At 45.6% G+C, this 26,933-nt stretch overlaps 1 protein-coding gene across 2 annotated transcripts; it reads left to right on the top strand.

Annotated features, from left to right (window-relative positions):
• DUSP14 (dual specificity phosphatase 14) lies at positions 1 to 26,933 on the top strand. 2 transcript variants are annotated; one of them, XM_055577360.1, is made up of 3 exons: positions 1 to 52; positions 24,499 to 24,583; positions 25,584 to 26,933. In XM_055577360.1, exon 3 carries the CDS (start codon positions 25,676 to 25,678, stop codon positions 26,270 to 26,272), a length of 597 nt encoding a protein of 198 aa, XP_055433335.1. In that variant the 5' UTR covers positions 1 to 52; positions 24,499 to 24,583; positions 25,584 to 25,675; the 3' UTR covers positions 26,273 to 26,933. The 2 variants fall into 2 exon arrangements, with proteins under 2 accessions (XP_055433335.1, XP_055433334.1); XM_055577359.1 differs by lacking the exon at positions 1 to 52 and adding an exon at positions 1,208 to 1,351.

The raw sequence follows: 26,933 nt of genomic DNA, 5'->3' as shown, positions 1-26,933 counted from the left end.
CTGATCAGCAACTCTGATGCCAATGATTTACACCGGTGAGGAGCTGGGGCTGGTGAGTAAAGGGCTGGGTGTGGAGTCGGGACTCTTAGGAGCCTGACTCACTGCCCAGCCTCGAGGAAGTTGTTTATACCTCCCCTCACCCGCCAGGGCAGGGATGTATTGAATGTCCGCTCTGCATCTACTCAGGTTATAGATGGACAAACCTACATTAAAAAGAAAAAAAAAAAGACCCTCAGAGTGACACAGCAAATAAGCCCTCCATGAATTAATGCATTCAGCCTGCGCTCCCGAGACCCTCAGCCCTGCCTTGGAGGCACAAGGTGTGAACTTGGTGTTTTGAAACTCAGGTGGTACCTGTGGTTCATGACAGTGGGTTGGCGGTCTTGGGGCAGGCAGAAGATGACCACATCTATAGCCATTTCTGGGCTTCTTTGGTGGGTCAGACGGTAAAGAATCGCCTGCAATGCGGGAGACCGGAATTCGATCCCTGGGTTGGGAAGATCCCCTGAAGGAGGGCATGGCAACCCACTCCAGCATTCTTGCCTAGAGAATCCCCATGGACAGAGGAGCCTGACGGACTACAGTCCATGGGGTGGCAAAGAGTCGGACACGACTGAGCGACTAAGCACAGCACAGCACATAGCCCCTTGAGTCTCTGACAACATAGCCTCCCACAGTCGCTGGAAACTGCCCATACCTGCCCAAGCAAAATTCAGCCAACAGTTGCCATGAGATTTATTTTCTCTTCCCTCTTTGGTTCCAACTCCGGGCTCCCCCTTGCAGGATGGAAGGTGGGGGTAGGAGATTAGTCACTAACTGCAATCTTCACACCTTTTATATTTGTATCGTTTTCTTGCCTTTAACCCTCTCACATCCACAAAGTACCCTAGTTCGCCATCCCTTGGCCCTCGCCGAAACCTAGTTTGGAGGAAGACGCTCAAGTGGGAAAACAGCAGGGTTGTATGTTGTGACACAGACGGGGACACCGCTGCGGTCCTTTGAGCAGAGGTCTGCCGGGGTACCAGGGATGCGCGCGCGGGATGCCAGACTCGGTGGCGGAGCGAACAGTGCGCACGCGCGCCGCCTGCGGCTCCGCGCGCCCCCGGGTCTGCGGGCCCGCCGCGAGCCTCTCGCGCCGATGCCCCGCTCCCGCCCCGAGCGCCGAGGCCCCGCCCCCTACCCGAGCGACCGCCCCGCCCGCGGGAGAGGGCGGAGGGGCGCAGCGAGCGTGCGCGCGGCCCGCCCCGGGCGCGGGCGGAGGAGAGAAGGAGGGGTGCGCGCGGCGGCCAGCCCGCAGACGCCGGGAGCCGCGCAGCAGAGAAGAACGCTGGCCGCGAGCCTGGGCGAGCCGGTACGGGGCCCGCGGGCTCGGGCGGGGGGCAGCGGGCGGGCGGGACTTGGCGCCGACCGGGCCCCGGGGGCCCTAGCCGGAGCGGACAGCCATGGGCCCGCGCGAGCCGGCTCTCCAGAAACTTTGTGCCGGCGTCCCCCACCTGCTCCCGGGAGCTTCTCGCATCTTCTGGTCGGCGGGGAGCGGAGAGGCCCGGCGACCTCCGCCGCGACCCCTCCTTCCCACCCGGCCCCTCCTCGCGGGCGCTCGGAGCACCCCCAACTCCGGCCGCCCACCCGGGCTGCTCTCCTGCTGCGGCGGCGCCTGGGCCCGGGTCCCGGCCCTCGGCTCCTCGCGAGCATCCTCTCTGCTCCCCTCCCCCTCCCTGACCCCTCTGCTCCCCGGTCCAGCCATGGCCTCTCTCTGCCTCCTCGCCCCGCCGCCACCGTTCTCCGGCTCCGAGCCTCGGGAGCGTCGGTGGCTTCTTGCCTCTTCCGAAGGTTTCTGGTGCATTGATAGAAGCAACTTGACTTTCAGCAATGCCAAGTATTCAACTTGAGGGTTTCTCTACGGTGGTGGATTGGTGTGCACACACGTTATCTTTTTATTTCTCTTAAGTATCCTTGCTCCAAAGCGAAGTTGAGTTCTTGTTTGTGTGCGAGAGGAGTTAGTTGCATGTTGTATGTAGCTGCCTTCTCTGGATTGTATAACTATATTTTATTTAGGTGGATGTTGCCAATGGCACCAGCTAGTGTTATGGTAACTGGGCATCCCAGAGGCAAGGGAAGGAGGTGTGACTTTAAAATGCAGTTCTACTGTGTAGGGATTTTTTTTTTTTTTTTTTAAGTACCGTGTTCTTTTCATCCAGGAAGACCTCAGGGCATTTAGCATGTGTTAACTAGCTGTTAGTTTTATGAGAGAGGTAGGTAAAGAGCAGTACCATCCTATTTTACAGATGTGAACATGGAGGCAAGAAGTCAAGTCCTGATTGTTTACTCATCTGAAAAGAATATAGACCAGGGTTCCTGGAATTCCTAGTCCATGAGGGATTCTTAGTCAGAAGTGTCATGGAATGTTGGAACTGACTCCCTGAGATTGTACAGAGCAGTTAAAAAGCCACAGAGGCTGGAACTGTCGGCATCTCCATGCTTGAGACTCAGCGGTGTCACAGAGTTAAGTGATACCAGACAAGTCATAGCTGCTCTCCGTGTGTTTCCTGCTCTTTACAACCAGAGGAACAGAGGTGCTGTATTCTTTCCAAAGTTATCTGAACGTGTGTGGAAGCTCCACTTTCTTGCGCTGCGTTTGGTGTTTCGTGATTGTTCCTTGTTGTGGGCTCCTAAAGGCCTCCATTCTCGGGTTGTCTTTAGAAATGCGGGGAAGGAAGCACCCGTTAGAATGAATAGCTGCCTCTTCAGGAGACACCCCTGAGCCTTCACACCAGAGACAGGCTGAGGCAGAGACCCTGACCTGGGTGGGGGCAGAGGGTTGCCTGGTGAAGGTAGGAAGGCGCCCTGCACGGGCGGCTTGACACATGGGCCCTATTCCTGCCTCCAGCTCTGACTCATCTTCTGACGCTTGGGGGAGGAGAGGTAGATGCTTGATATTTTTGGCTTTCCCCCCATAAAACGGGAGACAGTTTCCTTCATTCCAAGGCTTTTGAACGTCAGTGTCCAACGTGTCTGTCTATGCTGAGTTCTCAGTTGAACTCTCTCACAGTGGTTGAATGCAGGTATGATTTCTGCAATATTCTTTAATACAATGGTATAAGTATATATTCTTATTATTTAAAAAAAAAACCTGGCCAGGTGTGTAAGTCCAAGAAATCCTTTAAAACTTTAGCTTTTTTTTTTTAACTTTAGCATTTTTAAATGTTGGTTCTTAAGGAGGAATCTTTGTTTGGTAGATTCTTTTGCAATTGGGATTTTATTTTAGGGCAAGATGGTTTACAAATACTTTTTCCCAATACCACAAGAATTAAACATTCTGTTTTAAAAAATTACGGAGAAGGCAATGGCACCCCACTCCAGTACTCTTGCCTGGAAAATCCCATGGACAGAGGAGCCTGGTAGGCTGCAGTCCATGGGGTCGCAAAAAAAAAAAAAAAATTAAAACTTTGCAGATAAGATTAAAACTTTCTTTAGAGCATCTGTCCCCAAAGTAATCGCTGTGTATATTTTTATTGGTTTATGTGTGTTCTTTCAGACTTTGCTAAGCATTTTCTTGAATGTTTGTACAGAATGATTCTTTTTTCTGGTTTGCATAGTCTGAAAACGTCTAGCTTTTCTATTTTTTTTTTGAGTGACATTTTTAACTAAATTATTTTATTTTATTATTTTTAAGTATTAACTTTAAAATGTCCTGTTTATAGACACTTGGTTTCTGTCTAGAACAGGTAGCTATGTGCTTTTAGTCCAGCTGGTCATTAAGTTTTACTAACCCTGATAGCACTGGTAGTATTTGCTCCAGACAATAGGCAAATGATCCTTTCTTAACTTTAAAACAATTAAATCATTAAGATCCTTGGTGCTTCTCTTGGTTGCAAAGGAAAACTTTGCCATTAAAAAATCTCGTATATTTGTCTTTTCTTTGCTTGTGAGGAGGCGTAAAAGGGAGTGGAAGGCGAAGGGAGTTGCTGAAGCAAAAACAGTCCTGGGTGTAAACTTAGCGAGCGTTTAAGATGATAGCTTTAGTTATTTATGACAGTCTCACTGGAGTGAAGACAGAGAAAGGAAAACATTAACGTTTTCTGTGAAAACCGTTCAAATCAGTAATTTCAGAAGATAGGTGAGCTAAAACAAAATTCACATCAAAGAGTTTATGGGCTCCTGGTGGTCCAGTGGTTAGGACCCTGCGATTTTGCTGCCGAGTCCTGGGTCTAGTCTCTGATCAGGGAATTAAGATTTCACAAGTTGCTGGGCATGGCCAAAAAAAAAAGAGTTTATGGATTTATGTGTTAGACATTTATTGGGACTTCTGCTATGTGAAAAGTTAAGTGCTGAATACTGGGGTAGAAGGCAAATAAGGTCACTGACCTCATGAAACTGACAGGCGGTAGTGATATTCCAAGCAGAAGGATTCTCTCCCCAGATTGGCCAGAATTTGTAAGGCTTCTGAATTCCTGAAAACCAACATTGTGTTTATTTAACCTTTCTTAAGTTGTGAATAGTAAAACACAAAAGGGTATAAAATATAAATGGATAACTTAATTATTTTAAAGAATACACAGCTGTAACCATCTTGCAGGTGAGGAAGCACGCTCTTTCCCAGTGACCACCTCTCTCCTCACCCTAGAGGTAACCTAGCCAGTACTAGCTTCATTTTTGCGAAAATATCCCCTTTGTTTTCTGTAGTTTTTATCACCTAAATATATGTATATTTTAATTAATTAATTTCATTTTTGGCTGCTCTGGGTCTTTGTTCCTGTGCACAGTCTTTCCTTGGTTGCGGTGAGTGGGGGCTGTGCTCGTTGCGTGGCGCAAGCTGCTTCTTGCGGCTTCTCTCGTTTCCGAACTTGGACTCTACTTACGCAGGCTTCAGCAGTTGTGGCTCACAAGCTTAGTTGCCCCGTGGCATGTATGATCTTCCAGACCAGGGTTTGAACTCATGTCCTGTGCATTGGCAGGTGGATTCTTATCCACTGTACTGCTAGGGAGGTCCTGTCACCTAAAGATTCATCTCTAAACAATATAGTTTCATTTTGCCTGGTTTTCATCTTTATGCAAGGAGAATCAAAGTAGGTATTCTTGTAAATCCTTTTTTGGGGGGTGGCAGCCAATGTCACATATGTATATATATGTAAGTGTGTGTATATATACATTCATATATGTATTTACACATGTATATGATTTTTTGGTTTGAATTCTTGCTGCATTACAGTTTTTTAAGATTCATCCAGAGTTGTTACCTGTGACTGTAATTAGTTCATATTTGCATGAATATTCCACATTTATCTATTTGTCATCTGCTGTTGATGGACGTCTGGGTTCTTGTCCGGGGCGGTGCTGAGTACTGCTGTGTCATAGATGCGTATCCTCAACTTTACTAGCTGAGGCCAATTTTCCAAAGTGGTTGTACCAATTTACATTCCTCCAGTGGTGTCAGCCTTGAATTTATAATCCACTGTGCTTGCTGTTTAACCACAATATGTTTGGATATTTCCTGAGTGAATGAATAAATGTCACAGAGGTGGTTTGATTTGACCCCTGGCCCTTCCTGTACCACTGTATTTTTATATACTTATGTTTAATTGTATGGTTTGAACTAACATAACACCCAGCGCCAGAGATGGTTTTCCACTCTATGGCTGAGAAATATACAATAGAATCCTTCCAAAGATCTTTTTTTTCTTAGATAGATGTGTAGTTATAGGGCAATTTAGAGATTGTAAAAGGAAGCATTAAAAATTAAAGTGTCTAGTAGTCTTGTAAAGGTTTTGGAAGACTTACCGCTTGGGCCACGAGATGCCTTGTGGTGAGGTGTGTCGTGCTGGAGAAGACTTGCTTGGTTCCAGGCCCTGAATGTGTAGGCTTAGCGTGTGACATGTGCAGGAACCCAGGCTAGTCGTGTGAAAATACCGTCTGAGGGAGGGTTGGTACTCACATGCTTGTGTACAGATCCCGAGAGGCACCAACGCAGGAATTCCCTGGCAATACCAAAGGAACCACAGCTTCTTTGCTATGAGAAGAAATGCTTTCACAGTCTTTGAAATGTTTCTCCAGGTCTCCCTTCCTACTGGATGTTCACAACTGGGGTTGATAGTTCCTGCTCTCTGAGTAACCAGTTGCCGGGTTAACTTGAATCGCTTGTGTTTGGTGTTGCTAGCTGGATTTGAAACTGGTGTATGTGTGTGAGAGAGAGAGAGAGAGAAGAGGAAAGAGGGAGGGAGAGAGGATAGGGAGGTCATGTTAGGACAATTATTAAATTATTAATTCCAGGTGTGTGTTGAGCATCTTGTGTACCTGGTATTATCTGCTAACAGTCTGTTTATATCCTGGGGGCAGAATTACAGTTCTGTAGGTTCAGAAAACATCCTTCAACTGTCACCATGAAATTTAACTGATAAACTAGCATCTGGAAAAAAAAAAAAAATGAAAACAGGGCTTCCCCGATGGCTCAGCAGTAAAGAAATCTGCCTGCAATGCAGAAGACCTGGGTTCGATCCCTGAGTTGGGAAGATCCCCTGGAGAAGGAAATGGCAACCCACTCCAGTATTTTCCTGGGAAAATATCCCAGTCCATAGGGTCACAAAGAGTCAGACACAACTGAGTGACTAAGCACACACATATACACACAAATGAATATAAGATTTTTAATATACTAAAGGGTTCCCCCCCAGATTCTCTAAAATAACCATAATTTAAAAAAACTACTTATATATAAATCAGAATTTTTTGAGAAAAGATACCCATGGGGGAAGATGAAAAGTAGAGTCAGAACCTCTTAGTCTTAGTGATGGGGGAGATAACTTATTTGTGTTTTTTGATATCCTTTTCCAAAGGATGTAGTTTACAGAGGAACTGCGTTTTCCCCCGTTGCAGGGAGGAGGAGGAGCTCTGGTGCCGAGGTCACGGCCCTGCCTGCTCACCTCATCATTTCCCATTCTTACCCTTATGTTGACAGAGAGTGACCTCCCATCCAGTTTGGTCAGCTTTCTGCTACCATCTGGAGGTCTCCGTGGACAGAGGGGCCCTTTTGAAATTCATATGCAACTGCTGGGCCCACTGGTGCCTTGTCCCAGAACAGTTCCATCGTCAGTGGGCCGTGGTGGGTCTTTCTGACTCTTTAGGTCTTTGAGCTTGTGGAGTGGCAGGAGAAAACTCTTTAACAAGAGGGTGTTGGTTCTGTTGACTAGTAAACAGTGACGTAGGGGATAGAGCACCTCTGGAGCCTTCCAGCCAGCAGCCCAGTGAGTCTCATGCAGGATTCTCATGCAGGGTCCTCAGGGCCACTTGGAAAAATATTTCTTTGCCATCTACTGTGATGGCTTTATAACATAATTTCAGGGGTAGGCAGTTTTTTTTCTATGAAGGGTCAGATAGTACATATTTTAGGCTCCTGGGTCATACAGTTTCTGTTGCAACTATTTAACTTGCTGTTTTAAACATACCTTGTGACACAAAAAGGCGTAGTTAATATGTAACAAATGAGCGTGGCCGTGCTCCAGTAAAAACTTGACTCATGAACACTGAAATTTTAATCTCATACAGTTGTTGTGTGCCATGGAATGCTGTTCTTTTGAGTTCTCTGTTAACGGTTTAGAAATGTATTAACCATTCTTAGCTCATGGGCGGTAGAGAAAGAGATGACTGACCAGACATGGCCCGCCTGCCACAGTTTGCCGGCCCCTGATTTGAACAAGAGTAGAGTTTAGGTTTGGGGGCTTCCCAGGTGGAGCTAGTGGTAAAGAATCGGCCTGCCAATGCAGGAGATGCAAGAGACGCAGTTTCGATCCCTGGGTTGGGAAGATGCCCTGGAGAAGGAAATGGCAACCCACCCCAGTGTTGCTGGGATAATCCCATGGACAGAGGAGCCTGGCAGGCTACAGTTCGTGGGGTCGCAAAGAATCAGACACGACTGAGCAGGCGCACAGAATGAGGTTCGTAGGCCAGTGGATTCTCATTTAGCATGTGACGGGGGAGCCTGCCGTCTATGGGGTCGCACAGAATCAGACATGACTGAAGCGACTTAGCAGCAGCAGCGGCAGTAATTAGTAGTGTAATCTACAAAGAACAATGTGTATTATCTTTTTGTGTCAGACTATTTTTCACTTAGTTTTGGCTGCACAGGGTCTTCGTTGCTGTGTGTGGGCTTTCTCTAGTTTCAGTGGCTTCTTTTGTTGCCGAGCATGGGCTCTAGGGTGCACAGGCTCAGGAGTTGTGGCGCTTGGGCTCTGTTGTTCCACAGTATGTGACATCTTCCTGGATCAGGGATTGAACCCGTGTCTCCTGCACTGGCAGGAGGATTCTTTATCATGGAGCCACCAGGGAAGCCTAAGATTATTTCTTTAGGAGACAGGTAAAGCCAAGGGAATAACTTCAGGATACTGTGTTCTTTGACTCCTGTTTAACTAAAACTTTGATTTCTCCCTTTGCTCCAGGAAGGCTGAGATACACAGTTGCCCTCAGAATTCGGGAAGCCTGCTGTCCTTTGGCAGGGATATAGGAGTATGTGTGGCATTATCGGGTTCCCTCCCTCCAGCTAATTGGAAAGATCTAACCTGGTTATCTTGTTGAGCTCAGAAACTCTCATACATGCCGCTTCCCTAGTGGCTCAGCTGGTAAAGAATCCGTCTGTAAGACAGGAGACCTGGGTTCTTTCCCCGGGTTGGGAAGATCCCCTGGAGAAGGGAAAGGCTACCCACTCCAGTATTCTGGCCTGGAGAATCCCATGGACTATAGAGTCCATGGGTCGCAAAGAATCGAACACGATGAGTGACTTTCACTTTTGGTTTATAAAGAAAAATGGGAGGTTAATTCATCAATAGTTTACAAATGAAATTAATTTGGTATAAAAGTACTAAAAATGTGGAATTTGGCCAGGGGTATGAAAAAGAAATCCCTGTGGGGAGAAAGTTGAGGCTTACAGCTTGAGTTTTTGTTTTTTTTTTTGTTTTGTTTTGTTTTTTAACTTTACAGTATTGTATTGGTTTTGCCATATATCGAAATGAATCCGCCACAGGTATACATGTGTTCCCCATCCTGAACCCTCCTCCCTCCTCCCTCCCCATACCATCCCTCTGGGTCGTCCCAGTGCACCAGCCCCAAGCATCCAGTATCGTGCATCGAACCTGGACTGGCGACTCGTTTCATATATGATATTATACATGTTTCAGTGCCATTCTCCCAAATCATCCCACCCTCTCCCTCTCCCACAGAGTCCAAAAGACTGTTCTATACATCAGTGTCTCTTTCGCTGTCTCGTATACAAGGTTATTGTTACCATCTTTCTAAATTCCATATATATGCGTTAGTATACTGTATTGGTGTTTTTCTTTCTGGCTTACTTCACTCTGCATAATAGGCTCTAGTTTCATCCACCTCATTAGAACTGATTTAAATGTATTCTTTTTAATGGCTGAGTAATACTCTATTGTGTATATGTACCACAGCTTTCTTATCCATTCATCTGCTGATGGACATCTAGGTTGCTTCCATGTCCTGGCTATTATAAACAGTGCTGCGATGAACATTGGGGTACACGTGTCTCTTTCCCTTCTGGTTTCCTCAGTGTGTATGCCCAGCAGTGGGATTGCTGGATCATAAGGCAGTTCTATTTCCAGTTTTTTTAAGGAATCTCCACACTGTTCTCCATAGTGGCTGTACTAGTTTGCATTCCCACCAACAGTGTAAGAGGGTTCCCTTTTCTCCACACCCTCTCCAGCATTTATTGCTTGTAGACTTTTGGATCGCAGCCATTCTGACTGGCGTGAAATGGTACCTCATAGTGGTTTTGATTTGCATTTCTCTGATAATGAGTGATGTTGAGCATCTTTTCATGTGTTTGTTAGCCATCTGTATGTCTTCTTTGGGGAAATGTCTATTTAGTTCTTTGGCCCATTTTTTGATTGGGTCATTTATTTTTCTGGAATTGAGCTGCAGGAGTTGCTTGTATATTTTTGAGATTAGTTGTTTGTCAGTTGCTTCATTTGCTATTATTTTCTCCCATTCTGAAGGCTGTCTTTTCACCTTGCTTATAGTTTCCTCTGTTGTGCAGAAGCTTTTAAGTTTAATTAGGTCCCATTTGTTTATTTTTGCTTTTATTTCCAGTATTCTGGGAGGTGGGTCATAGAGGATCCTGCTGTGATGTATGTCGGAGAGTGTGTTGTCTATGTTCTCCTCTAGGAGTTTTATAGTTTCTAGTCTTACAGCTTGAGTTTTAAAGATATTGATACATCCAGTGAGACGTCAAATGGTTAGATGATCAGAGTGCTCAACTCTTCACTCTTGAGCTCTTAGTCCTATGAAGTTTATTCTAATTTTTAAATTCATTTTTGTCTTCTTTAAGTTAATAATGAACATCTAAGTACTGAGATCTTATTTGTGAATGGACCTGAGATATCACGATTCTGCTTTTCAAGGAATTTTGAGGCAAACTTATACTTACCTTGGGTTTAGTTGCTGATATGTGATTTTTTTCTTTTCTTTTCTTTTTTTTAATACTGTGGGTCGGGCTTTCCTGGTGGCTCAGACAGTAAAGAATCCACCTACAATGCAGGAGACCTGGGTTGGGAAGATCCCCTGGAGGAGGGCATGGCAACCCACTCCAATATTTGCCTGAAGAATCCCAATGGACTGAGGAGCCTTGGAGGGCAAAGAGTCGGACACAACTGAGCGACTAAGCACAGCACAGCTGGATACTGTGGGTCCAGATGTTCTTCCCTATGGAAATCAAAGATTACCAGGAATCTATGATTCATGTTAAAGTATTATTTGTATAGGCTGTGGCATAAATTGGTTTCCACTTATTACCAAGCAAGCTTAAATGTGATTGTGGAAATATTGCACCCATTTTCTTGGTTCAAGTTGATCAGATTTTTCACACCCAAAGACCATCTCATACCACTTAGCGGTTTAGGATTTTTTAGATGAAGATCCATATTATAGGTGAAGCACAGTCAGACCAGCCTTACATTCCTTAATTTCTTTCTTTGTTTAGTTTTGTTTTCTTCCCTGGTGAGATGTACATTTTGGTAGTCTTCAGTCAGTCTGTTGTGGTCAGATTGTATGACTCATCAACAGATGAACCACTCGAGGAGAAGGGGTTCTGGCCCCAGCAGGGGTGCTCACTTTCTGGGTAGTCTGGGAAAGCCTCTTGGCGCCCGTTTACCTGATTCCTCATCTGGGAACCATGACAGCACAAGGATACTGACCCCGGAGAGGCTGAGCGTGCTCACGTGGCTTCAGCAAAACAGGCGCTGAGTTTGCCTGCGCAAGTCCTGCGGGACCGACGGAGGCAGATTAATGAGACCTGCGCCTCTCGCCCTTCAGTGTGTGTACAGCTTACCTGGGATCTTGTTAAGCTGCAGCATCGGATTCCACAGGTGTGGGGTGGGGCCCGAGATTCTGCATTCAGGCTCCAGGTTGATGGCTACTGGGCCCTGGACCACATTTTGTGAGCAGTGAGGGGCTATAGCGAAGGGCTGGTGTTCTTCATTTGGAATCTCCAAATAGGGAGACTTCTTGCAAAGCAGGAACGGAACGGCGCCTGCTTTAAATGGATCGGAGAAGAAGCGTGATAGTGTAGTCTCTGAGACACTTCCCCGAGAACAGCTCAGGTTTTCAGCACCACTGACTGTTTTGCTTTGTCTTGACCCTGTGCCTTCTCTGCATTGCTGCAGCACCCACTGTTGGCACCGCTCATTCGATTCACTTGATGTTAGTCTCTTATTGTTGCTCACCTGTTTTATACGTATATCTTGTGTCATTTCTTGAAGATGATGAAATCCTAGCACAGGGTGATGTCTCTTGTTACCCTATATCCCTGTTGTGGTGACTCTTGGTGCATAGCACACCATTCCAGAACCCAGTGGTGTAAAAGTCATTTTTCTTTTGCTCACAGATTCATGTAGGTCGAGAATTTGGACCTTATGTAGTAAAGACAACTTGTCTTTGCTCCACAGTGTCTGGAGGTGACTTGATGATTGGGAGCTAGGTTCTCTGGGGTGTCTTTTTTTTTTTTTTTTTAAATACTTTTATTTATTTATTTGGCTGTGCTGGGTCTTAGTTGCCGCATGTGGGATCTAGTTTCCTGACGAGGGATGGAACCCAGGCCCCCTGCACTGGGAGTGTGAAGTCTCGGCCACTAGACCTCCAGGAAAGTCCCGAGAACCACTGAAGTGTCTTGATTCACATATTTAGTAGTTGATGCTGGCTGTCAGCTGGGATGTCTGCTAGGCTGCTGGCTGGAACTCTCACAAGTGACCTCTCCACACGGTGACTCTGGCTTCTTTGGGCTGCCTCACAGCATGGCAGCTGGGTTCCAAGAGCACGCGTTAGGAGACCAGGGGGAGGTGTATGACTTGTTCATGATCTAGCCTCAGAAGCATCACTTCTACTGTTCTGTTTTGGTTGGTCACGTGGGATGCAGGGTGTTATTGTGGCCATTTTTGGCAAATACATTCTGCCATAGTCCCCTGCTGCAGTTGGAGTAGTGTAAACATGTGGCATGAACTCAGGAAGTAGTGTTGTGTGAATGAGCGGCAGATAAACATCTAGGGAGACGAGGACCAGGTTCAAAACCTCAGTTCCAAATGGGAACAGGTTGCCTCTGGTACAAGTACATGCATACTTTCACCTTTTATAGGTAGGTATTCATAGTCTCTGATTCTGTTCGCAACATGAGAATCTGTGAGTTTATCAGTGGAGCTCAACTTCTGAAGTCTGCGCGTCCCTGTCACTGTCGGCACGCTTTCCTCCCTGCTCTCAGCAGTTGGGCTGCTCCTGTCTTCCTTTGGACTGTGGTCTGTTCCTCCACTCAGCAGCTGGCTAGTGCCTTAAAATGATAAGCCTTTGTTAGGCTCAGTTCATGGGCCGGTTGGTGGTCCATAGGAGGATATCGAGATGTCAGCCAGGCCACGAGGACACAGGCAGTTGCTCTACAGCTGCACTCGATGGAATATCTGTGGCCAAACTATCAAAATGGTGATTCTCAGATCCCTTAGTTCTCTGTGTGTTATGCATATCTGTCCTCTTCCCAACCATTGCATCAGTTAAATTATATGGCAGGAAAAGCAAAAACAACCCCTCCCCCAAAACTAAGATGTTTTAGCAAATTAGCTTTCCCAATTTAGCTCTCTAGATAAGTGAGAACAATTTGTGAATATTTTTTACTTCGTTTTAACATGAATGCAGCTCAGTATTTGTTTGAATTTTTTTATTCTCAATGTTTTATCAGAAAGTTTTTTTTTTTCCCCTTGAATTTTGCCACACTGTGATTTTTATTTGTAAGAGTTAACTTTTCTCCCCAGTGGAACACATTTCTTTTATTTAATATTTTTTGAATATTTATATTTATTTGGCTCCTCCAGGTCTTCGTTATTGCACACGGGATCTTTAGTTGTTGCATGCAGACTCTTAGCTGTGGCACGTGGGATCTAGATCCCCGACCAGGGATCAAACCCAGGCCCCCTGCATTGGGAGCACAGAGTCTTAGCCACTGGACCAGCAGGGAAGTCCCCCCAATGGAACACATTTCTGATTTAATAATGAAAAAAGTAGTATTTATTTACTTACAGCAATGTAGGCTAATGCCTCTATTTTGATGACTTTAAGGGTGTTTTTTTTTTTGAAAGTAGACATTTAATGGAAGAAAAAAATGTGATTACATAGGCTTTTCATGTATTAAAAAAATAAAAAATATAGGCCTCCAGTATATATTACAAACCTCTGAAATTCCTAAAGCTAAAAATATCTTAGATCATTTTAAAGGGTCATCACTGGCACTGCTGTGGCCATTTTTTTCTGCTTATTCAAAAGAAGAAAAAGCTGTAGATAGAATTTCAGTTCTTTAAGTCCTGATTCTAGTGGTTTTCTTGTCGTGTTTTTTTTTTTTTAAAGGTGGCTTCTGTGGCAGTGGGATGGGTCCTGTGAATAGACTGACTGCAGGTAGCCAGTCTGCACCTGCTCCGGGTTAGATCCTGGCGCCCACATCCCAGGAGCACTCCAGTTGTTAAAGCTTATGCTTTCCTGAGATTATAGGCCCCCTAGGTAGACACTAATTCTGCATTTTGTTTAGCACTTAGCCCTTTGATGTTCATTATTCAGAGACCAGCATCATCCCTGGCATTTCTTATAACTTGTTAAAAAAAAAAAACTCCCTGGGGTTGGTTTAGGACAGCTCCTCCTTTTTGTCCTTCACCTCACCCCTATTCTCCTGGCCCAGAAAGCATTTGTTCCCTCTCAGAAGTAAATGTAGCTGAACACTGTGAACATCAGTGAATGAGCTGAACACCATGGACAGCGACGTGGACATTCCTTGGCGTTCTCTCTGGTCACCCTTGTCCCAGAGACCAGGGCGCTGCAGCGGGAGCAGTGCTGTCCCTCAGAGGGCACCTTGGAACCCCTGACCCCTCAAACATGGTCAGTCTTTACTCTCCCAGTAGATACCCGGTTTTCCCTGCATACATTCACTGGGTTGATTTTGACACACCTGTGATGTCATACCCATGTTTTCTTTTATTCACTTTGATTAGAATCTCCTCATCTTAGACATGAAGAAGACTAGGGCTTCTTGCTCTGCCTTCCCGGGGCCTGCTCCTCGCGGTGGTCCCTCCCTCTGCCATCAGGAGGGCTTTCTGGGACCTGGAGGCTGTACCGTCTGTGGCGCTGTCTCTGTCTTCTGGGCAGTAGGAGAAGCCGGAGCAGCTCAGCCTATCTGGGTCAGTCTTTTCTGTGTGGAGCCCTTGATCTGCTTAGGCAGAGCTAAGGCCCCTCTCGTGCACCGAAGGCGCTGGTGGCGTGGGGGCGCTGGAAGGGCGGGTGAGGAGGCCGCCGCCGCGCCCCACGTGAAGCCGGCTGTGGGCTTGAGCCGGGAGCCCGGCCGCCTTGGGCCTCTTCTTGTGAAGAACCCAGCGCCTTGCCCTCTCCCAGCTGAAATCCCTCGCCCTTTCCGAACCTTATGTTTCCGGTCTGCGAGAAGGGTTTAGGAGTCTCAGTCAGAGGAGCATCTGTATACCGGTGCCCTCTGAGTGCTCTCTGGCAGAAGTTGTTTTTCTGAACCTTGGACTCGGCTTTGGCAGTTTAAGCAGGTTTTTGGCACGAGACTGACAAGCAGCAGCAGGGAGGGAGCATCCTGTCTGTCTCGCTTGGATTCTGCCCCAGGGATTCACAATCTGCTTGCTTTTCCCTGCAGCTTAAGTACCCTCTCACTGCCCAGCGAAGGAGGAGTTAACTGAGTGAGCTAGGCTTTCAGCCCACCCATCCCTTAACCATGGCCCTTGATAAAGACCTTTCCGCTGAAAAGGCCAGTGAGCCTGGGACCCCAGCCTCAGGAGGGCAAGTGGCTTCCCAAACAGGATAATTATTTGGGAGACCACAGGACATGAATCCCTCTTAATTAGACAGTCACTGGATAACCTGGTTGGAAATTTGATGAGCATCTTCCACATTGAGGAAGGAGTTAGCAGCAGCAGTTCAGAAGCTTTACTTGGTGTATTTACTGCCACGCGGTGACTTTGCTTTTTAAACTATTAGGATTCTGCCAGGGAGAGACTTGGAAGCGGCATGAGACTGCGCTCTGCTGCAGGACGGGCTGTTCTCCCAAAGTTCTGCCCGTTCCAGGTACATCTAACCCTCACGTCCGCACTCGTTTCCTCATGCAGCTGCTTCTTTGTCGTCTTGATGCGATTTCACCTACACACGACCCCTGTGTTAGTGGTCGGCCGATGTGGGGCCCCACACAAGGGGTGGTAAGCCTGGGAGAGGCAGCTCCCTTGTAGCGAGCAAGGGCAGTTTCTGGGGAGACGCTGAGGGGTCAGCACCGGCACTCTGAGTGCCTCAGTCTGGAAGGGGAATTGGCGGCGCACCGCGGCATCACCTCTGCAGGGGTGCTCAGTTCCCCCAGCCAGCAGCAGCAGCGTCACCTGGGAAATAAATGCCAGCTCCCGAGCCCCCTCTGTGAACCACTAGGTCACGACCTCTGGGGGCGGGGCCTAGCAGTCTGCTTCAACAAGTCCTCCAGGTGTTTCTGAGGCTCACCAAGTGTGAGAGCCACTGCGGTATAAAGGTGCAGCACGTTACGTCAGTTTCAGGAATGCCACGTAACGATTCCACGTGTGTACATGCTGCAGAATGGTCACCACGGTAAAGTCTGTCACCGTAGTTAACAAAGTTTTCTTGTGGCAAGAACTTTTAAGATTATTCTCTTAGCAGCTTTCAAATATGCAGTACAGCGCTGATGATAGTCACCAGGCTACATATCACATCCCCGTGACTGACTGTAAAACTGGAATTTTGTATCTTTTAACCCTCCTCATCCATTTAATCCCCACTTCTGAGAACCAGCAATCTGTTCTCTGTAGCTTTGAGCTCTTTCCCCCTAAGATTCCACGTGTAACTGCTGCTATGCAATATTTGACTGACTTAGCATAATGCCCTCAAGATCCATCTATGTTGTTGTAAATGGCAAGATCTCCTCTTTTTTATGGCTCATTAGTATTCCACGTGTTTGTATCTATACCGCATTTTCTTTATCTATTCATCCACGCATGGACACATTAGGTTGTTTTCATGTCTTGGCAGTGAACGTGGGGATGCATCCATCTTCTTGAGTTAGTGTTTTTATTTTTGTTGGATAAATACCCAGAAATGGAATTGCCAGTTCATACGGTAATCCTATTTTTAACTTTTCAGGGACCCTGCAGAGGGTTTTCTGTAGTGGTTGCACCAACTTATATTTGCATACATGGTGCACAGGGGTTCCTTTTTCTCCACATCCTTGCCAATACTTGTTATTTCTTGTCTTTTTGATAGTGAAGTGAGGTTTTGGTTTGTATTTCCGTGATAATTAGTGATGTTGAATACCTTTTCATGTACCTGTTGACCATCTGTATGTCTTCTGTGGGAAAATGTCTATTCAACCCTCTGCCCATTTTAGAATTTGATTTTTTTTTTCTCTTGAATTGCATGCATTTTTTATATAGTTTGGATCTTAACCCATTATTGGTCAAATCATTTGCAAATATTTTCTCCCCTTCCATATGCTGCCTTTTTATTTTGTTTCGTTTCCTTTGCTGTGCAAGAGCTTTTTACTTTGATGTTGTCCTCCTTGTTTATTTTTGCTTTTGTTGCCAAATCCAAAGTATCACTCCTAAGACCAATGTCAAGGGGCTTGCCTCCTGGATTTTCTTCTCAGAGTTTTATGGCTCCATCCCTTCATTATTGTGGTGTGTCACACTGACTGATTTGCAGATATTGTACCATCCTTGAATTCCTGGGATAAATTCCACCAGATCATTGTGTATGATCCTTTTAGTATATTCAGCAGTATAGTTTGTTGATATTTTGTTGAGGAGTTTTGCATTAGGTTTATCAGAGATACTGGTCTGTAATTTTCTTGTGGTGTCCTTGTCTGGTTTTGGTATTAATGTCATGCTGGCCTTGTAGGATGAGTTTGGAAGTGTTTGCTCCTCTTCTGTGTTTTAGAAGAGTTTGAGCATTGGTACATGTTCTGTAAATGTTTGGTAGAATTCACTGTAAAAGCCATCTGTATCTTAAACTTTTGTTCATTGGTGGCACGGGGTTGTGGGAGGTGGGGGTTGATTAGGGATTCAGTTTTCCTCTGGTTACTGGTCTGTTCAGATTTTTTATTTCTTCATGATTCAGCCTAGGTGTATAATTACTAGTAGTCTCTTAATGATCCTCTGTATTTCTGTTGTGTATCAGTTGTGAAATTTTTTCCTTCACGTCTGATTTTAAGTCCTTTGTGTGTGTGTGAGTCTAGCTAAAGATTTGCCAATTTTATCTATTCAAGGAGTGACCTCTTAGTTTCCTTGATCTTTTCTATTGTCTTTTTAAAAATGTTTATTTGGTTGCTTTGGGGCTTAGTTGCAGCACCCATTCTTTGGTCTTCGTGGCAGCAGGCGAACTCTTGTTGCAGCCTGTGGGATCGAGTTCCCCGACTAGGGTTCACACCCAAGCCCCCTGCAGCGGGAGCTGGAAGTCTCAGCCACTCAGCCACCAAGGAAGCCCTTCTTATCTTTCATAGACTCTGTTTCTTTTCACTCTGATCTTCCTTACTTCTTTCCTTTTACTAACTTGGGACTTTGTTCTTTTCCTGGTTCCTTGAAGTGTCTGTCGAGTTAGACTCTGAGATCTTGTTTCTAGACGTGCAGGCATCTGTCATTGTGAGTGTCTTAGGGCTGCTTTTGCTGTTTCCCGTAGGTTTGGTACGCTGTATTTCCACTCTCATTTGTTGCAGGTATGCTTTTATTTCTCTTTTGTTTTCTTCTATGACCCATTGGTTGTTCAGTAAAATGTGGTTTAATCTCCACTTATTTGTGAATTTTCCAGTTTTCTTCTTGTGATGATTTCTAGTTTCAGACTGGTGTGACTGGAAAAGATTCTTGATGTGATTTCAGTCTTAAGTTTATTAAGAGTTGTGTTGTGGCCTAAGTATATGATCTGTCTTGGAGATTGTCGCATGTGCACTTGACAAGAATATGTGTTCTGCTGCTTTTGGATGAAATGTTCTGTATATATGCGTTAAGGTTACCTGGCCTAACGTGTTTGTTTAAAACTGATACGTGCTTACTGATATTCTGTCTGGATGATCTGTCCATTGATGAAAGTGGAGTATAAAGTCCCGTATTATTATATCACTGTCTGCTTCTCCCTTGAGGTCTGTTAATATTGCTTTATATATTTAGATGCCCCTATATTGGGTGCAGAAATATTTACAAATGTTTTATCCTTTCATTGACACCCCCCCCTTATCATTATGTAATGCCCTTCGTTGTCTCCATTTTAAAGTCTGTTTTGTCTAAGTGTAGCTACCCCAGCTTTCTTTTGATTTCCATTTGTATGGAATATCTTTTCCCATCCTCACCTTCAATCTGTATATCCTTACATCAGAGGTAGGCAGCACGTCTCTTTTTTTTTTTAAATCCATTCAGCCACTTTCTGTCTTTTGATTGTAGATTTAGTCCGTATACATTTAAAGTGATCACTGGTAAGTCTGTCCTTACTGCTCTTTGGTTCATTGTTTTCTGCCGTTTGGTAGTCTCTCTGTTCTCTTGCCGTCCTGCTTCGTTTATTTATTTATTTATGGCCGCCCTGGGTCTTCATTGCTGCCCGAGGGCTTTCTCTAGTTGTGGAGGAGGGGCTGCTCTTCAGTTGCGGTGTGCGGGCTTCCTGAGGTGGTGGCTTTTCTTGCTGTGGAGCACCAGCTCTAGGGTGCTCGGGCCCCAGTGGGTGCAGAGCGTGGGCTCAGGAGTCGTGGCGCACCTGCTCAGCTGGCCTGCGGCATGTGGAGGCTTCCTGGAGCAGGGCTGAATCCACGTCTCCTGCGTTGGTGGATTCTTAACCCCTGGACCACCAGGGAAGTCCTGATGGCTTTCTGTAGTAGTATGTTTAGATTCTTTTATTTCTCAGATCTTTTGTGAATCTCCCATGAATACATTTTTGCTTTATGATTACCGTGAGGGTTACACATAACTTATTAACAGTCACAGTTTCAGTCATTCTAAAACTCTACATTTTTACTCTATCCCCCATGTTTTTTTTTGTTGTTGTTGTTACATTTTACACCATTGTATCTTGTATATCCCTTAACTATTATATCTTTGCTAGTGTATTTTTTTAACCTTCATACTGGCTTTATGAGTAACTCATCCACACTACCGTTACATTTTATTTTTCTAAATTGTACTGTATTTACCTCTACCAGTGAGATTTATATTTTCATATATTTTCCTACTATTACTTAGTGGCCTTTATGTTTCAGCTTAAGAAAGTTGCCTTAATTCTTGTAAGGCCGATTTACTTTTTGCTAGCCTGGAAAACTTGATCTTTAAATTCTGAATGGCAGCTTTGCTGAGTATTCTTGTCTGGAAGTGTTTTCTTTCAGCATCTTGAATATATCATGCCACTCCCTTCTGACCTGGAAAGTTTCTGCTGAAAACTTGCTGATAGTCTCTGGTGGTTCCCCTTGTACGTACCTAGCTGTTTTCTTCTGCTTTTATGCAAGTTTTCTTGTGTTTTCACTTTTAACAATTATAACGTGTCTTGGTATGGGTCTCTCTGAGGTTTATTTGGAACTTTTCCAAACTTCCTGGATCTGAATGTGTTTTCATCCCTAGTTAGGGGGGTTTTCAGCACTTTTTCTTTCTTCTCATGCTGTGCTTATTTGCTCAGTCATGTCTGACTCTTGGCTACCCCATGGACTATGGCCCACCAGCCTCCTCTGTCCGTGCAGATTCTCTAGGCAAGAACACTGGAATGGGTTGCCATACCCTTCTCCAGGGGACCTTTCCAGCCCAGGGATTGAACTCAGGTCTCGGGCACTGCAGGCAGATTCTGTACTGTCTGAGCCACCAGGGAAGCTTGATGTTATCTCACAAGTCCCGTAAGCAGTCTTCACTTCTTTTTCATTCTTTTTTCTTTTTACTGCTCTGTTGGTTTGAGTCTCCCTGTGTTTGAGTTCATTAATCCTTTTTACTGTCATCTAGTCTGCTGCTGAACTCCTCGAGTGTATTTTTCAGATAAATTACTGTATCCTTCAACTCTGTGACTTCTTTTTGGTACTTTCTTGTATTTTCTCTTTGTTGAAGTTCATTCATTCTTTTCTCAAGTGACCATCATTATGACCATGATTTTGAACTCTTTAACAGGTGAATCATTTATCTCCTTTTCAGTAAGGACTTTTTCTGAGGTTTTATCTTGTTCTTTCACTTGGAACATAGCCCTCTACTTCTTCATCTCCCTTAACTCTCGGTTGGTTTCTGTCCATTAGATAAAACAGCCACCTCTCCCAGTTCTGGAGGAGTGACTTTTTGGTTGTCTCTCAGATCTTTGTGATTGTCTGAGTAGCCTATTTTTAGCGGCTCCCAGTAGTTGCAGGTGGACCCCAACTGTCAGAGTTCTACTGGGAAAGGTCTCAGTCACCAGCTTTTAAAGTGTGTAAATTCACAGGCTTGTGGGACCCCTAGCATTAAGTCCCACTGTCCACCAGAAACAGGTGATCTAGAGGTGTTCCCTGGGCCGCAGTCACAAAAATTGGGGTACCAGATGAGTATACAAATTCCTTTCTAGAAGTTGGAGTGAGACAGAGGGAGAACAAAAGATGGTGTCTGCCGACCTCTGTTCCCATCCCCAGAGCGTGCCGAAGCAGAAGCAGCCCCTCAAGTCGGAGCTCCCGGACAAGCAAATAGGCCTCTCACAGAAAGACTGAGTGTGTGCTGATACCTATGTAGTGCCCCAGGGCTGGTAGCCAGCCCAGAATTGTGTTTGCCCCCAGAGGTGGGTGATCAAGAAGTGTCCCCGGGTGGCAGCCACAGAATCCAGGGCACCGCACACACGGGTGCTCTGGGGCGCAGCAGAGCGAAAGCGCGAAGATGGCGCTCACCTGCTGAGGTCTTCGGGGAGGGTTGCGGTAGCCTGCCCACAGGTGGAAAGCTGTAACTGTTGTTTAAAAACGATTTTAAAATGTTAAATATGCACATGTCATATGACCCAGCCTTTCCACTCCATGGGCTTCCCTGGTTGGCTCAGCTGGTAAAGAATCTGCCTGCAACGCAGGAGACCTGGGTTCAATCCCTGGGTTGGGAAGATCCTCTGGAGAAGAGAAAGGCTGCCCACTCCAGTGTTCTGGCCTGGAGAATTTCCCTGTGTACAGTCCGTGGGGTCACAAAAGCCTCGGACACGACTGAGAGACTTTGACTTTCCATTCCTAGGTGGTTAACCAGGAGAAAGGAAGGTGTATATCCACTACCTGTACATTAATGTTTACGTCAGCTTCACTTGTGCTAGGCTAAAACTAGCGTCAGTAGATGAACAAACTACATCTGCACGCTGGAACACTACTCAGCAATAAAAGAAGGGAATGACCTGTGAATAGACAGTTTCACAGGTGAATGTGAAAATATTATGCTGAGTGAAAGCCAGACCAAACAGAAAAACCCTGTATTGAACGAGTCCACTGTACAAGTCTAGAAAACGTAAACTATAGCGACAGAAGGTGGATCAGTGGTTGCTTGGGAATGGGGCTGGAGGGTGAGGGGGCATGAGTTATAAAGGCACGTGAGGACATTCTGGGGGTGATGGATATGTTTATTATTTTGAGGTCATGGTGTCTTGAGTGTACATGTGTCAAAACTCATCGTTTTACATCAAATTGTATGTCAGTTATAGCTCCACAGAGCTGTAAAAAAAAAAAAAAAAATGAAAATTTAAGTGTAATGGTTACCTGGGAAAGGCAGAGGGACAAATAGGAGAGGAACAAACTCTTTTTCCCATTATGCACATACTGTTTTCCATTACGGTTTATCACAGGATCTGGTTCCTTGTACTTACGCAGCAGCACGTTGTTTATCCATCCTATATACAGTATTGATAGTTTGCAACCGTTAATCCTAAATGCCCACTCCTTCCCTCCCCCACAGCCCGTCCTTTTAGACAAGTCTGTTCTCTGTATCTGAGTCTGCTTTGTAGATATATTTGTATTTTAGATTCCACATATAAGTTATACCATATGGTATCTAATTTTCTGACTTAAGTTAGTGTAATGATATCTAGGTCCATCCACATGGCTGCAAATGGCATTATTTTGTTCTTTTTTATGGTTGAGTAATATTCCACTGTGTGTGTGTTCATCATATCTTTTTCCATCCACCACCTTCGGTGGTTTCCACGTTTTAGCTTTTGTTAACAGTGCTGTGAACACTGGTGTGCGTGTATCTTTTCAAATTAGTTTTGTCTGGATATCTGCCCAGGAGTGGGATTGCTGGAGTCGGACATGACTTAGTGACTGAACCACATACTACATGGTAACTCTTGGGCTTCCCTGATGGCTCAGCAGGTAAAGAAGAGACACAGGAGAGATGGATTTGATCCCTGGGTCGGGAAGATCCCCTGGAGGAGGAAATGGCAATCCTCTCCAGTACTCTTGCCTGAAAAACCCCATGGAAAGAGGAGCCTGGTGGGCTACAGTCTGTGGGGTCAGAGAGAGTCGGACGCGACTGCGCGCCTGAGCACGCGTGGTGACTCCTTTTAGTGCTGAGGAGCCTCCACACTCCTCCCCATAGGGACGGTACCAACTGACATTCCCCCCAGCAGTGCAGGAGGGTTCCCTATTCTCCACACCCCTTTCTGCATGTGTTATTTGTAAACTTTTAAATTATGTACATTCTGACTGGTGTGAGGTAGCACTTCGTTGTAGTTTTGATTTGCATTTCCCTAATAATTAGCCATAAGCATCTTTTCATGTGCCTATTGGTCATCTGTATGCCTTTTGGTGTCTGGTATTATGGTCTTCTGCCCACTTTTTGGTTGGGTTTATTTTGTTAAGAGTTGTATGAGCTGTTATATATTTTGGAAATTAAGCCCTTGTCTGTTGGATCATTTGCAAATATTTTCTCCCAGTCTGAGGGTTTTCTTCTCATTTTGTTTATGGTTTCCCTTGCTGTGCAAAAGCTTGTAAGTTTGATTAGGTCCCATTTGTTTATTTTTGCTTTTATTTCTATTGCCTTGGGAGACTGACCTCAGAAAACACTGGTACTAATATGTCAGAGATGGTCTTCCCTATGTTCTGGGAGTTTTGTGGTGTCATGTCTTGTATTTAGGTCTTAAGCCTTCTTGAGTTTATTTTTGTGTGTGGTGTGTTCTCACTTCATTGATTTGCATGTGGCTGGGGGAAGATTACATTTTTAATAATGCTGATTGGTGCTCACATTGTCACATAAACGAGTAAATGAGAGGGCCGACACGGACAAGAAAACAAAATGAAAGTCATTTCAGATTGCTCTCCACCACCGGCACCTCCAGGAGTTGACGTTCATGGCCAAGGCCACCTCTGCAGTGCTGCTCTTTGTGGAGCTGGCTGGCTCCCTGCACCCGGCTTGGCTGCTGCACCCAGCGTGGCGTCTGGTATACTGCACCCAGTCCCACACTGCTGGCCTGGCTGCTGGCACAGGGGAGAGAGTTCAGCTTCCTGTGCATTTCTTGCAGGCCTCGTGAGCAGAGCCTTACATGTCAATATGCTGTCTCTGAATTCTCCTCTCAAAAGTTCATCTTTACTATGGCCAAAAGTGCACTTATGTGCACGACACATAACCCGTGGTGTGAAAAATCTTAACAAAAAGCTGAGACTTGGGTTGATAGTTTTCAAAATATTTAACTGGCTGCGTTTACCTGGTCTCAGCTGCAGCACATGGGCTATGAACTCAGTTTGTTAAGTTGCAGCACGCGGGATCAAGTTCCCTGACCGGGGATCGAGCCCAGGCCCCCTGCATTGGGAGCATGGTGTCTTAGCCACCGGACCACCAGGGAAGTCCCAGGTTGATAGGTCTCACTCGCACATTCTTTACACATGGAGATACATTTAACACGCTTTCCACTTCCTAGCTTTATTCCAGTCAAACCTAGTTTCATAGTAAAAAAAAAAAAACAAAACCCAGGAGGATTTCTTTTGATCTTCCTGATTGACCACATTCCTACTTTCTTGTCTTTCTACAGATCTGATTTGTATCCAGTCTGATCAGCACTCCCTCACATAAGCCTTTCCAGGCCCAGGACTCCAGAGGAACCAGGCATCTCACAAGTGAGTAGCCCCAGCGCCACCTCTGTCTGTGAAACGGGGATGCTCTTCTGACTGGAATCACTCTGGGCAGCCCTGCGGGGCCCTGGGTGGGGGATACGCACACTTCTCGGGGCACAGACTAAAGTGGTGTGAAAGACGACATAGACATCCTGTTAAACTTTATTTCCAACACCCATCTTAAGCCAGGGGGGCAATACATCTTGGAGATTAGAAAAGTCTTGGGCTGAGAAAAGTGTATTTGGCCACATCCAGGGTCAGGTCAGCTAAAATGCTCATTAACTTAGACGAGTGAATTTTTGCTACCATGGCCTTGAAGTTACCTGGAATTGTTCCCATGGAAATGTCATAGCACAGGTATTCAGATGTCACAAATAATAAATATGATAGAGTTAGCTCTTTTAAATCATAAAGAGCTAAGGTGACCATATGTTCCTGGCTTTTCTATAACTGATCCAATTCAGTATCTCTCTAGTCTACAAAGCCCACTCATTGGAATGTAATACCTAAAGCGGTATCATTTTTACACCTTTGTAAGATCTGTATGTCTAGAGTTAGGCTTATGAAAGTATGGCCATCATAGCCGTGGAGATAGGCAGGAACATATGAAAGAGCATGGCCCTAGGTGGGATCAGAAGTTCTGATCTCTAATTACCACCGAACACCACTCCCCTCGGTAAGAGCAGGACCCCACAAGGCTGTTACTCAGGGATTAGCTGCACTTGCTTCTGTCTTTAACATTCCCTAAAATAGGAAGACTTTCTCTTTAGTGCCTTTAAAAAAAAAAAATCGTAGCGCTGAATTTTACATTGATTTTGCATGTTGGCGTCTTTGACTACCTTTCCTGTTAATCAATGAAAATGATTTGTCTCCATCCTGGGAAGAACACGCAATTATAGAAAATAGCCATCTCCAATCGTCTCACCTTCCCGTTCCACAGACACTGCAGAGGCTGCAGTCAATCGGTAGCATTTAGGATACTGATGGATACTGTATCTTGCAGGAAGGCGACTGTAACTTCCGATTCCTTGGTGGAGGAAAACACCCCCCTCTGGTCTTGCTTCCAACGATGCAAGTGTGATTGCTGGCGTCTTCATGAGCTCCAGAGGTCACAGCACACTCCCCCGGACTCTCATGGCCCCCCGGATGATTTCTGAGGGAGACCTGGGAGGCATTGCGCAGATCACCTCCTCGCTCTTCCTGGGCAGAGGCAGCGTCGCCTCCAACCGGCACCTCCTCCAGGCTCGAGGCATCACCTGCATTGTGAACGCTACCATTGAGATCCCCAATTTCAACTGGCCCCAGTTTGAATATGTTAAAGTGCCTCTGGCCGACATGCCCCACGCCCCCATTGGACTGTACTTTGACACCGTGGCCGACAAGATCCACAGCGTGAGCCGCAAACATGGGGCCACCCTGGTGCACTGTGCCGCGGGGGTCAGCCGCTCGGCCACGCTCTGCATCGCGTACCTGATGAAGTTCCACAGCGTGTGCCTGCTGGAGGCCTACAACTGGGTGAAAGCCCGGAGGCCCGTCATCAGGCCCAACGTCGGCTTCTGGAGGCAGCTGATAGACTACGAGCGCCAGCTTTTCGGCAAGTCGACAGTTAAAATGGTACAGACACCGTACGGCATAGTGCCAGACGTTTACGAGAAGGAGTCCCGACACCTGATGCCTTACTGGGGGATCTGAGCCACCGGAGCCCGCAGCAGCCCCTCGAGCGGTACCAGCATCTGCTACACGCCGTCTGCTCCCCTCCTCACCTTTCTTTCCAAATGGTGGACAAATGCTCCTCCCTGAAGTGTTTTTTTTTTTACATTGGGTGTTCATGTTTTATTTTGAGAGAGAGGGAGGGGAGGGGAGGAAGACACGGGGAATGCTCACATTGCTACTAACATTTTTAAAACTAACATTTTGGAATAGTGTTTATGAAAATCTTGAACTGGCTTTTAAACAGTTTCAAGTTTCAACATTTTTAACAATTTCAACAGTTTAATAAACTGTTTGGTTCTGCTCTGTTCTCAACCCCATGCCTCTTGGCATCATGGGAGGAGCTCAGTGCAAAAATCACTTTGGACCCCCATTAACCCTTTAGGTACAGGCTTTGCCCAGGCTGCCAACCAAACAAATGCTTAGGGAACACTGATACCAGCATCAGTCTCCACTGGATCAGCCTACTCTTTTCCTTTCCTTCTATTATTTAGTGACTCTGTAAGTTGAAAAAAAAAAAAAAAGCCTTTATTATTTAGCTGTTAAATAATTATAATGCAATCTGCTGCAAACACCCTCTTGGAATCAGTGTGCCCCAGGAGTATATTAGCATTATTTTTAATAAATACATCTGCTTAACATA

Source organism: Bubalus kerabau, chromosome 4 (genome assembly GCF_029407905.1).
Source record: "Bubalus kerabau isolate K-KA32 ecotype Philippines breed swamp buffalo chromosome 4, PCC_UOA_SB_1v2, whole genome shotgun sequence".
Classification (NCBI taxonomy): Eukaryota; Metazoa; Chordata; class Mammalia; order Artiodactyla; family Bovidae; genus Bubalus; species Bubalus kerabau.
This window is presented reverse-complemented; position numbering and strand designations above follow the sequence as displayed.

Coding starts and splice junctions, on each gene's coding strand:
- DUSP14 (XM_055577360.1), top strand. CDS start 25,676: ATGAGCTCCAGAGGTCACAGCACACTCCCCCGGACTCTCATGGCCCCC.